This window comes from Argentina silus (assembly GCF_951799395.1).
Source record: "Argentina silus genome assembly, chromosome: Y".
NCBI classification, from domain to species: Eukaryota; Metazoa; Chordata; class Actinopteri; order Argentiniformes; family Argentinidae; genus Argentina; species Argentina silus.
In genome coordinates this window covers 23538092-23551556 of record NC_139654.1, presented here as the reverse complement: position 1 = coordinate 23551556, position 13465 = coordinate 23538092, and the positions used below count along the sequence as shown (strand labels likewise).

General features: G+C 42.6%; 1 protein-coding gene across 1 annotated transcript in view; it reads right to left on the bottom strand.

Moving 5' to 3' along the window:
- The window catches only part of LOC310824025 (retinal guanylyl cyclase 2-like), a gene marked incomplete at both ends in the record, with an annotated part of 34505 nt that extends 23790 nt beyond the window's left edge, over positions 1 to 10715 (bottom strand). The window contains 9 exons of the mRNA XM_083696924.1: positions 6330 to 6486; positions 6708 to 6884; positions 7057 to 7137; positions 7244 to 7372; positions 7492 to 7588; positions 7779 to 7863; positions 8136 to 8490; positions 8685 to 8986; positions 9974 to 10715. Of these exons, the coding sequence (XP_083553050.1) occupies positions 6330 to 6486; positions 6708 to 6884; positions 7057 to 7137; positions 7244 to 7372; positions 7492 to 7588; positions 7779 to 7863; positions 8136 to 8490; positions 8685 to 8986; positions 9974 to 10715 (2125 nt within the window). The remainder of the gene's footprint in view (positions 1 to 6329; positions 6487 to 6707; positions 6885 to 7056; positions 7138 to 7243; positions 7373 to 7491; positions 7589 to 7778; positions 7864 to 8135; positions 8491 to 8684; positions 8987 to 9973) is intronic.
- Between the last annotated feature and the right edge of the window lie 2750 nt (positions 10716 to 13465).

Below are 13465 nucleotides of genomic sequence, written 5' to 3'. Positions count from 1 at the left end.
ACATTCGTTTTTGCTGTCAAAATGTTGTCCTGTTAACCTGTTGAGTAGAGATGTGCCAATTAAATGTATCAATCAGCTGTGACAGTGAAGGTCTCACGGTAGTTTGGGGTGAGAATGCTGTCACTCAGATGGAGCAGAACTGTTCCACGCCTCCCCTGTATGTCTACTCATGGGATCTACACTCTACGGGGAGTAGGTCTGTGGAAATTGTCAGGTCTATTGAGAGCAGAGAGTGTGTGTGGGGGCTGAGTACTGTGCACTGGCAGTGGAGGAAAATAAGGAAGTAAAAGAGTTCTTTGATGTTCCGTGCAGCGCCCCTCATGTGTCACTCAGAAAGGCTCCAGGCCATGAATGGAAGCCTTGGGTGAGAGAGTGAACAAAATCAGAGATTCGCTACCTGATGATAGGGAATTAGGGACGATGTGGTCACCATCTATGGGCACACGCATGACTCCTTTTACCTGCACATTTGCAGGTCTACACATGCATTTAGCATGCAGTGAACCTTCATCATCTAGGTCGGCCTGTTTTGCAAGTATAGCTCAATCTGACCCCCGCTTAATAGGGGTCCCCAAAAATGTGTGGGCTAAGGACAAATATGACGTGGGGCTAATTAAAAATACTGCCCCACTTGAAGTCACTCCCAAATCATCCTACTGCCCGTGTGCACATCAGTACCCTTTAAGAGAAGAAGCTAAGGAAGGAATTAGGCTTGTGTTTCAATCACTGTTGTAGGCAGGCATAATTGTTTAATGTCCAGATTCACCATGTCGAACTCCTATTCTCCCAGTTAAAAAACCTGGAAAACCAGGTGAACCAACCCAATGGCGCTTCGTGCAGGACTTAAGAAAAGTCAACGACGCAGTCCACGCACGTGCTCCCATTGTCCCTGGTCCGTCAACAATCATGTCTTAGGTACCATCTAAAAGTAAAGTGTCTAGCTAATGCATTTTTCTCAGTACCTCTGGCTAAGAGGTCACAGTACTGGTTCAGTTTTGAATTTGACAACAAGCCATAGACCTCAATGAGGATGCCTCAGGGGTTTGCTTCGTCACCTGCGCTTTATGCTGCCGCATTAAGGGATAGTCTAAGTGGGTTTGCATTCCCACACAACAGTACATTGATACAATATGTGGATGACCTATTAGTATGTTCCACTGACCAACAGTCGTGTGAAGAAGATACTGTGGCACTTCTCCAATTCTTAGCACCAGAAGGCCATAAGGCCAGCCTCTCCAAATTACAGTTTGCTCAGACAAAGATCAAATACATAGGACATGACATTTCACAGGCTGGTAGAACGTTAGGGACAGAGAGAATACAGGCAATCCTGGATATTCCAAAACCAGTCTCTAAAAAACAAGTAATGTCCTTTTTAGGCATGACAGGCTACTGTAGACTGATTATACCTGATTATGGTTACAAAATCTGGCACATGGCCATGGCCTAACCCCAAATGACAAAGTAACATGGACTGAAGAAGCTTTAAAAAGCTTTGAGAAACTGAAACAACAACTGACTCCCCGACTTTAGGGCTGCCTGACATGACTAAACCATTCACTCAGGTAGCTGATGAAAAAGGTGGGTATATGACAGTGCTATTACAGGAACGAGGAGGGAAGATGCGCCCCGACCTACTCCTACTACTCAAGCAAATTAGACTCAGTGGCAAGTGGGTTACTAACATGCTTAAGAGCAGTATCAGCAGCATCCATGGCAGTTAATTGTTCACAGGGGATTGTGGTCTATCCACCTCTAACACTACTGGTGCCTCACAGGGTGAGTGAAATTTTGTTGAAACAAAGCACCAGCCATTTCTTCACTTCTCGATTATTACATCACCGACATACAGTCATGAGAAAAAGTTAGGACACCCCCCAAAATATTAAGTTATTCTCTTAAAAATATGGACATATCAATATGTTATCTTCTTTCTAACAATGTCTATAGATAAAGGGGATGTAATTGAACAAAAAACTATGAAAATGTAACTTTGTAATCATTTATTTAACGAAAAATTAACAATAATGCCAATTCCTACTGAGGAAAAAGTTAGGACACCCTATGCCCTAATAGCTAGTATTGCCCCCCTTGGCTGAAATAACCTCAATTAGACGTTTCTTATAACTGTCTACAGGTCTCTGACATCAATTGGGAGAAAGTTTTTCCCACTCCTCCTTGCAGAATTCTTTCAGCTGTGTGATGTTCGAGGGGTGTCTTGCATGCACAGCCAGTTTCAAATCAATCCACAGCATCTCAATAAGATTAAGATCCGGGCTTTGACTTGACCATTCCAGAACTCTCAATTTATTTTTCTTGAGCCATTCCTTGGTAGATTTACTGGAATGTTTTGGGTCATTGTCATGTTGCATGGTCCACATCTGCTTCAGCTTCAACTTTCGAACAGATGGTCTCACATTTTCCTCAAGCACCCTCTGATACAATACAAAATTCATAGTGGATTCTATGATGGTGAGCTGACCAGGCCCTGCTGCAGAAAAGCAGCCCCAAACCATGACATTTCCACCCCCATGCTTCACAGTTGGTATGAGGTTCTTGTTCTCAAATGCTGTCTTGGTTTTGTGCCAAACATGTCTACTCTTACTGTGCCCAAATAGTTCAACTTTGGATTCATCTGTCCAAAGCACATTGTTCCAGAAGTTCTGGTCTTTCTCTAGGTGTTCTCTGGCAAACTTTAGTCTTGCCCTGATGTTTTTTTTTGACAGCAGGGGTTTCCTCCTTGCACACCTCCCATGTAATGCAAACTTGTTCAGTCTCTTTCTTATGGTGGATGCATGTACTTTGACATCAATTGTGGCAAGAGATACCTGTAGGTCTCGTGATGACATTCTGGGATTGTTGGAGACTTCTTTAAGCATCTTTCGGTCAGCTCTTAGGCTGAACTTGCTTGGGCGGCCTGACCTGGCCATGTTGGTGGTGGTTTTAAATGTTCTCCACTTGTAAATTATTTTCCGGACAGTGGAATGGCCAATTTCGAATAGTTTGGAGATCTTTTTATATCCCTTCCCAGACTCATATGCATCTACAATTTTTCTTCTGAAGGCCTCAGAGAGCTCTTTTGATCTCGCCATGGTGATGCAACTCACTTCAACAATCAAGAGCAAACCAAACTAAATATCTGAGGCTTAAATAGGACAGGCTCCTCCAAAATCCTCTGTAACGATGTTCTAATCATTTGCACCTGATGTGGTGCTCTTTATTATAATTTTAGGCATTTTAAGTGGAACTAAATGTGGGGGTGTCCTAACTTTTTCCTCACAAGAAGATTGCATTTCTATTAATTACATTTTACCAATCATTTTTTAAATAATTTGTTTCAGTTGTATTTGTTTAGTTATATTACCTCAATTTTTCAATATTGTTCAAATGAATATCAAATGTCCATATGTTTGAATATGTTGAAGAAGACAAAGGTTTTCATAGGGTGTCCTAATTTTTTCTCATGACTGTATATTGTTATCTCTGCCAATGTGGAAGTAAAGTGCTGTACTGTTCTTAACCCTGCAACCCTTTTGCCCATACCAAATGATGATGAATCACATGACTGCCTGGCGCTGATAAGCGAGCAAGTGACTCCTAGATGGATCTGCGCAGAAACACCCTGTTACAAATGTATCAGTAGCAGCATATGGAATAGCCTCTGATAATGACGTAATTGAATCGGCCAGATGACCGGGCCATTTATCAGCACAAGCAGCCGAACTGTTTGCACGAACAAGAGCGTGGGTATTAGCTGAAGGCAAAAACAGTTACAATTTACACTGGCAGCAGGTATGCATTTGGTGTATGTCATGATTTTGGTATCCTATGGAAGAATAGGGGTTTCCTCACATCAACAGGTAAATCCATTATGCATGCCCAACTTGTGACTAACCTGCTTGATGCTATCTTGCAAGCGCACTGCTCATACAGGAAGAAGCGATACTGTGTCGCTGGGGAACGCCGGAGCGGATGCAGCTGCCAAAGCCGCTGCATTAAGTAATGCCACCCCTGTCTTACAGCTTGTAAAACACACTGATTTAACACCCACAGCCTCAATTGAGAATCTAATCAAATGTCAACAGGATGCTTCTCCACAGGAAAAAGTGAGGTGGAACAAAGGAGGCACTTATACGAACGGGGTCTGATTTGGCCTCACAGGAAAACCATGTTTACCAATATCACTGTTTCTAGGCTATGCAAAGTTGGTAGAGGGATGGTAGACCTTGTAAACAGATATTGGGACACTTACTCATTCTCAAATTACTCACAAAAATGTTGTGAACAATGTCTAATCTGTGCGCGTCACAACATTGGCAGGGGACAACAGACAGCTCAATCCAGTCAACTGGTGCCGGCCGGCCCGTTTGACCACGTCATGATGGATTTCATTGAACTAACCCCCTGTGAAAAGAAAAAGTACTGTCTGGTAATTGTTGACATGTTTTCCAAATGGGTTAAAGTTTTCCCCACAGGAAAAGCTGATGCTACGGCTGTATTGGTAAGAGAAATCATTCCCAGATGGGGAGTGCCTAGGAAAATATCTAGTGATAACGGCAGCCATTTTGTAAATAACTGCATCCAACTATTATCACAACACCTAGGCATAGAGCGAAAAAAACACTGTTCATACCACCCTCAGAGCGGAGGGGCGGTGGAAAGAGAAAACGGCACAGTAAAAAATAAACTAACCAAAGTAATGACAAAGACAGGTTTGAATTGAATACAGGCACTACCAGTGGTCCTCACCGCAATGATAAGCCAACCTAGACCAAAGGTTGGACTCGTGCCATATGAAGTGCTCATGGGGAGACCGATGGAGATGTGAATGTCAAGCCCAGTGGAGAGACCCCCGCTGACAGCAGAAGAATGCAACAAGGGTATGTTGAACTACTGCATTCACTTAACCAAGTTCTGAGTTCTATACATTCACAGGTAAAAGCAGCCCTTGCACTCCCTCCAGCCAGGCGACTGGGTGGTCATCAAGGACCTGAGGAGGAAATACTGGCATAACGGGAGGTGGCGAGGCCCATACCAGGTTCTTCTCTGCACCAACTCAGCGGTAAAAGTTGCGGAACACATCCCCTGGGTCCACGCTAGCCACTGCAAGAAAGCACCACCACTGGAGCTAGAGCTGGACAAGGAGGAGACGCCCCCACCGGACCAGGGTAGCCAAACTCAGGAGGAAAACACCCCCACCTAACCAGAGTGACCAGAGAGATACACTCAAGTGCTAGTAACCTCTGACTCCAACATAACCTGCAGAGCAGCCCAGAGATGGAGAGGAACCGCCCCTGGCATCCGTTCCGATGACTGGGATGTTCCCTGCAAGGAGGGCTCAGCAGTCTCGTGGTTATCTCCTGCCTCTCCTGCCTCGATCCTCGCTCTCTGGCTCCTAGAAGGAAACGTCCTACGGCAGGATTCAAATAGCAGCCGTTCCACCCCTGCACCCACACCCGCACACACACACTAACACCTCTCCCTACACCTACCACCTCACTCCCACATGACTCACCGACTTTGAAAAGGACCAGGACTGACTCTAGGCAAATTAGAACAAAGAGAGAGACGCAAATTGCTATCCACACCCACAGAGATGGGCATAGCGGTATCAGTATGTATCTGGCACTTAGCATGTATCACACACATGTACAATGGTTCATGACTAAAGCACAGGACTGTGAGTAAAAGGACTGACACATTGATTTCACACTGTTTGGTTGATCAGCTGAATGATCAAAAGGAGGGAATGTAATGGTTCAATAAGTATCTGTACTATGAAATGCTAGTAAGCATTAATAATGTTGATAATACTAATCATTTAAGCATTAATCATGTAAGCATTAATCATGTAATGAATGTTTGTCTATAACAACTGTGCAACCTTAGCTAACCCTTTGCTTATAACTTGAGTAGATAAATAGAATAGAGAAGTAGAAGTATTGCTTATGGACTGGAGAGAAGTAGAAGTATTGCTTATAAAATGTGTTAAAAGCCAGACAGACATGTGGATGCGCGAGAAAGAAGGAAACACATCTATCTAAACACATCATATATGGATGTGTTGTTGCCAAGGCCTATGAGAAAGATATGCGTTTCACAGGACCCATGGATGTAATATGTGAAGACCCGCCCTGGGGGAGAGGGGGGTTTGAAAGTATAAATGTATGCTTGTAACTTTGTTTTGGGCTCTCAGTTTGTTAGAAACAGACTGCCATGCTTGCACCCATTAAAATAAGTAAATAGAACATATATTGTGCACGTGCCTATTTGTGCAGAGTCTCACCAAATACAAGTGGTAACCCTTGATTTCCATGACAGGACATTACCTTCCGGTGGAGGTAGATTTTGTGGGGCTTTCTGGGATTCTAGCAGCTCGTTGAAGCCGTAGTCTGTGATCTTCAGGACGAAGCGGCCATCCACCACACAATTTCGAGACTTCAGTCGGCCGTGGGGGAACTCCCGGTGGTGCAGGTACTTCATTCCCTGAGAGAGAAATATCATCAACAGGGACAACCACTGGTGTTTCTCATGTCAAAGTACATCACACAAACATGAGCACTTGAAAAACCCAGAACCCTTTGGCTTTAATCCACAATCTGTAGTTTACTATTTCCAGTGGAAATATACAGTACATTTCATATTGTGGCTTTAAGAAAAAAAAAAATAATCTATAAAATAAACTATTAAATGAGACCCAAGCCCACCTTGATGAGGTCCAGCACCAGAGAGGACTTGAACATCCAGTCCAGCTTGACGTCATCATTCCTCAGAAGGTCCTGCAGACTGCCACGCGAGCAGTGCTCCGTCACCACAGCAAACATGTCACAGTCGACAAAGAAACCCAATAATGGGTTGACGTTCTCATTTCTGAGATCTTTCATCTGGCAAAGTTCACACATAAAGAATACTCGAGCATTAGCAACAATTCCTGAACATCCAGGCACGTGGCTTCCCTTTGCTTTTGACTATGCATAGAGCCAGGAGTTTTTCCTGATCGTCTCACCAGACCAGGAAAAACTCCTTGCACAAACAATGCATTATATATTACATTACCTTTGTAAAAATCTTGGTGGTACTCTGCTTGACCTCCTTGAAATGGCCCTCCTCAAACTTTTTCAGCCACACCCAGTCACCCTGTTTAGAAAAAAATCTCAGTTTCATCTTTGTTCTCTACACGTAATGTAACACTAAATCATGTTGAGGTAGTGTTGAAAAACAGACTATTTTATAGTCAACCTACCTCATAGACAGCCACATTGGTGGTCTCATGTGTTGCTGTTTGCATGCTGTTCTGGGACAGGTCTGCAGACTTCATACTTTTCTCCTCTATCACACTTTTAGATTCACTGAGATCCTCTAAAGTGATTTTCTATGAAAAATCAAAAGATAGGATCACTTAGAGAGGTAAAGCCTAAGTATGTTATATAAGGTTAAAGGTCCAGTCCAAATGTCATTCTCAGCTAATTGTGTGTAGGAAAAGTTGCTTACCCTCTTGCTAAGCTGCGGGTTGATAAAAGTGAGGTCCTCTAATGTCAATTGGATCCGATTGGGTCCCTTGACTAACTGGATCTGCTGGATCCTCCTCCTACCAATCAAGGGGCATTTTAGCCAAAATCATAAGTAAACTTACTTTGCATGTTGATCTAAACATCATAAAAAATTGAGCTATAAGTCTTTTTTTTTCTTGATGCTGTTTAGATCCAAAGAAACATTAAATATAGACAGTTAGTTTTGTTATCATAAAGACAGATATGCAGCCTAGTGATATGAGGTACCTTATGAACAGACTTAGACCAAGCCCTCCCACAGCCAGAATGAAGATGACAGCGAACACCACTATAACATAAGTGATCTCAACACCTGGGAGGTGGGGAAGATGAGATGTAATAGTTTGTATGATGGAAAGAGAAAATAAAATGGAGAAGCAAATAATTCAATCTGGATTGTTACATTTCTATTGCTCTGATGACCACCATACAATAGGCCTAAGTGAACGTATGTTTTTTTCAATTTATCATTGTTCTTTAGTTATTAGTTCATTAGTAACTGATAAAAGATGACAAATGACATGCAGCAACATCACCCAACCCCAAAGAAGAAACAAGACAGATGGTTATGTTAAAGTATTCTACCTCCAGTGCAGATAGAGTTGGGGTTGAACCAACAGCTGGAGTCTGAGGGGGGGGGCGAGCCCCCTGGGAAGTGAATGGACCTGCCTGCAAATTTGATCATATTAGTGTTAAAATCCACCAGATAGGACAGGTACAGCTGACTCTCCCATCCATCTGTGTCCAGTATGACGTAGTTGGTTTGGCAGTCCCCTTGAGTGTCTATCTGAATATTCTGGTTGAAGCCAGTAAAGCTCATGTTCCTGGTGAAGTAGGCTAGGTTGGTCCCAGAGAGCCACTGGCCAGCTCGCCTGGCATTGTGCATGGCTTTGGCAAGCAGGTAAATACCATTGAAGATGGTTCCAAACAGGGGATTGACCTGGAATGCAAGAAGGTATATGATCAGATATAATATGACAGCAGAGAATACATATCAGCATACAGTACATTATAATGGGAATAAATATCATATTACCTCATAACATAAAGATGTAATGCAATGGCATGTTTCAAGCACACATATGACAGCATCATACAGTATATATACTGACAATATCAACGGAGTGCTCCAACCTGCTGTGGCTCCAGTACTACGGTGAGTTCCTCAGATCTCTTGGCCATGTTGAACGCCTCATTGAATGACATCAGCTCAGACGCCACAGTGATGGTGAGCACAGCGTCATAGGCCTGGCGTAGCTTGGTGTTGTTTTGCAGGGGGAAGTAGGTGGTGTTGGTGTAGGGCAGGCTGTAGAGCAGAGTGTCGTAGGGCACAAACACGTATCTGCCACTTGTTAGACCCATGTCATGGGCCTTGAGCAGAAAGTTGGCCTGCTGCTCTCCTCCGATTAAGGCAGAGTGCATACACATGATGATGACTGGAACGCACAGATATTTTATATCAGCAGTGCTAAAAGAGTAAAGATGCGTTCACCCTGCTAAAAATAATACTGACTCTCACTGAAAGACGCAGTAGCTCTGACGGACCATAGAGAGATAATGTATGATAATGTATGACCATGTCCAGTAGTAAGAGCATTGAGTTAATGATGAAATGTTCATACTGCCTCAAGAATAAACTCATCAATATCTTACCACATTGATAATGAAGAGGCCAGGGTTCATTAACTACCTCATTGAGTCCTCTAATTCAGTTTCCTAATTCATGGGTGCATCTCAGTAGTCTAAAGTGTCTTCCTCTCCTCATCTCCTTTAATCTGCACAGATATGAGAACAGGATAGGGGGAGCAGTAGAGTGTTGGATGAATGGACACCCATATGGCCATTTGCGTTCCGTCTGTCCAGTTCTCTCAGATCAGTGTCAATGAAGGGAGGGATACATGAAGAGGAAGCCGCTTAAGATTAAGATGCGCCGATGATTCATTGCAGCCATAGTGTGGAGAGTGTTCTCAAACAAAATGGCTTCCATGGCTATAGTCAGGTTGTGATGTAGTGGAGGGTAAACCCAAGTGAAGTCAGTTTACCCACCATTTTATTTTGGCAAAGAGTTTGCCCACCTTTTCTGCTCGGTCAATGTTTTTGCATTAGGGTTACCCACCTACGCATTTGGGTTTACCCACCTGTTCAATACATGGTGTTTTGTTACCACTACATCCCTGAAGGTAGGCAACAGGATATAGTCTACATGCTATACAGGCTATTAGGTTGCAAGCTGATGCATGCAACCTTAGTTATTCTATTTCGTGTTAAATAATTTGTCAAACACCCCAAATATTTGGAATAATAATTAATGCAAATCACACACCTTGTAGAATGTCACCTGATATGAGCTCATCAAGTTGATCAAAACAACTTGGTTCTTGTGACTGAGGCTTAATAGCTGAGCTAGTTGCTGAAAGGCTTACCTTTTATCTCCCCTGCTGCCTGAATGTTCCTCAGTGTATTCTCCATCTCAGTTTCATTAGTTCCAATGGATGCTACTATTCCAATGGGAAGCCCCTGACTCCTGAGAGAATTTGCCACTTTACCGGCGCTGTCCATCCATATGTCCTCATTGGAAGAGACAATGCCAATGTTGGCCCACCTGAAATGCCTCAACACGGTGAACAACACCCGTGTGGGCGACGGCAATGTTCTTGTGAAGGTCGGATAGCCTTTAATCCGATCCAATTCATAGTTAATACAAGCCCAAGAGAAGACAGCTTTATCCCAATTCTTCCCCAAAAGTGAGGCCGCGTCACAGTAGCCTGGATTCGTGGGTCCGACAAAAGCATCAACCATCTTCTCATAGTAAACAAATGTGGTCAAGGCTTTGGACGTCTCACAGGCCTCCTGGAGAATCACAAAGTCCCATTTGCAGCCCAGATCTAAACTAAAGTCCTCGTTTATCCTGCCCACTGCGAGTTTCGCGGCAACCGCAGGTAGGGCCTTGGAATAGACTGGGTCGCAGTTCCAAGGCCCAAGAACACCCACTTTGAATATCAAACACTGAACACAACATGGGAACGTCAAAACCCCAAGCAGGACCCATATAAAGTTGTAGAATGGCAGCGTTGCAAAGCTGTGTCTGCTTTTGAATATGGGGCTGCATGGATAGTTGGATAACTCCCCTAGTGTACCTCCAAGATTTTGAGGAATATGTTGCATTGTGCTGTCTGATTATCCGTATTGGTGACTTGGGATGTTACATCAAATTATAATTAACCAGACACCTGAAAGACACCTGTAAAATAAATGTATGGTCATGATCTAATTATTGATATTTACTATATAAGAAAAGAGGCACAAATGAATAGGTACATCCAAATAGACACTTACCATCGCTTTTCCTGGTCTTCTTGAGAGCTGAGAAGTATGACGAGGCGATCAGGTGCTTTTTAGCCCGCTCCTATTTCTTTGCTGTATTTCTCACTGCTCACCTAACCATTCGAGTAAACTACTATATATTTTCACTCTGAGCCCAAGTTAAATGTAATTTTGTTACCGAGTTTAAGACACAACAACTCATTATCTCTGTTCTGTCTCATAGGATGAGAGTTGAGGCTCCGTTGCATCTGTCATGACAACTTCAGCACCCTGGAGAGCTACTTAGACCCCGCTGTTAGCACTTTGTTAGGCGTTTACCAGCACACCCTAAACAGGTAGCCTACACTACACACTCAGGTAACATTTTATGAAGTTAGTTCATCAGTAAAACTAAAGCATGCTTGAATTTTACGTCTATCCTTCTCATCTCTTTATCTGAGAGTAATGTCTAGGCCTACCAAATGTTCAACAGGATACAGAAACAAAACAAAAGCATTCCGAATTCAGCGATATAGGCCTAATCTACAAATCTTCCAGTTAATCATTTAGATGTTATAAATGATTTAGAATATAGCTGGTTAGGATCACGTATGCCCATTCAACCAAAGTCCTTTCAAAGTGACCCGTAGGCTAACTGTGGGCGTCACACTCAGACCTAATCCATATTTGGTAAGGCACAATATAAGAGGATTGTAAACGTACGTTGGAGTCTCAGAAACACCTACCTACCTACCTACTTACCCACAAAGCCTTGTCAAGATAGATATAAGGGTATACAATTTACATATTTCTGAGTCCAAAGGCTATTCTACACTGTAGAAAAACTGTTTCATTTCCAATCATCTTGCCCTTCACAATAACGGATTGGCAAAGTGCCTTAATAATTATCCAAGGTCAGATTGTTTTGCCATGGTAACATCTTGTTGCATGAACACACCTATGAACCGTGCAATAATTGGTCTAATGTGTTTATGTGCCAATGATAGGCCCCACAGTTCAATTGAATTTGCGTGCGTCCCCTGAGTTCGACAATATTTGCGGCGTCAGGTCTTTCAGGTGTTTCGACGACACGTTTCAGAGTGCCAATTTAGACAGACATAAACAAACTGAACATCTAGGCCTATGTAAACGTATCTAGAGACAACTGATTAATATCATTGACTTGAACCCCGGAAAGCAGCAGAGAATATATCCCACAATAATTTGTTATAAATTCAATTTGGTCCTTCTCAGAAAATTGAACATAAAGCAACAAACAAACATAGGTAATAAGTGGTGAATAATTGTAAACAGTATATATATTTAAAAAAATCATACACAGTTTAGAGCAACATAGGTGGGCTTAAATCAGAGAATAATGTACAATTTCAAAAATGCCTTTTGCAATGTGAAAAGTTAAAAACGGTGGGTCAGGCCTCATTATGTGCATGTGTGTGTGCTTGCGTGCTTGCATGCATGCCTGCAGGAGAGAGAGAGAGAGAGGGAAGGGGATGGAGAGAGAGAGACACTGTTTGTGCTGGGAGAAGGAAAGTAATTACACCTTTGCTGACCCATATCCCATATAAGCTGATCAGTCTCTTGCACGTAACACCTTGACACCTCTGTCCTGCTGCCGGAAATAGGGGAGACAAATGAGGGCTCAGCTGAAATCTACACCATGCACCTGAACATACTGCTCAGGACTCCTGAGTCAACAGTGCAATGAAATATGCAAACAATAGAAACCTTTTAGTCATCTTATAGCGACTACTGCAATGTCTTGACTCATTAACCATTACTTAATTTGGAGTCTATTTAACAAGATACATCACATGCCATAACCACACAACAAACATTGTGTCTAATGAAATAAATGTTACTGTAGTATTGAATAGAAAAGGAATTTAGAGTCATTGAATACTGTCATACTGTATAATAGAATGGCTGCATATTGTGCAGTTGGGATGTTCTTAATTCTGGCACCATCAGGTGGACATGATATTACAATGCCAGAGAGGTCTGAGGTGAAGTTGACCTGAGGCTCTGATCTACCATCTGCTTTTTACCCTCCCCGAATATTATACTTAACCTTTCTAGGGGAAACGCAAACTGACCGAAGGCCAGTGTCTAGGATAGGGGAACTACTCATGACAGAAAAAAAGAGTACAGACAACAGTGGTGGTACAAACAATGCAGTAGGCTGAATTTTCAGTTACATTTTTCAATTTTCAGGAAATATATGTAAAGTATCACAATGTATTGCCATATGTATTGCATTGCAATAGTATCGTATCGTGACCCATGTATCGTGATACTTATCGTATTGTGAGGTCCTTACCCAGCCCTCGCAATTATACACTATTATCTGGATTTAGACAATGACATACATTCACAGAAAAATCGCTATTGCAAAAAACTTTCTAATTCCACCTGCTTAGAGTGAAATAATGTAATGCTCATAGTCTCAGTTTGCATCCTCATTCCCTCCTCTTTTGATGCCAATACCTTCTGTGACGACCGCCGTCACGGACCCAAACACAGTGTAATCAGAGAGGTCCACACCAGAATTACAGTCAACAATATTTATTCGATTAGCGGGGAGAGGGAAATGA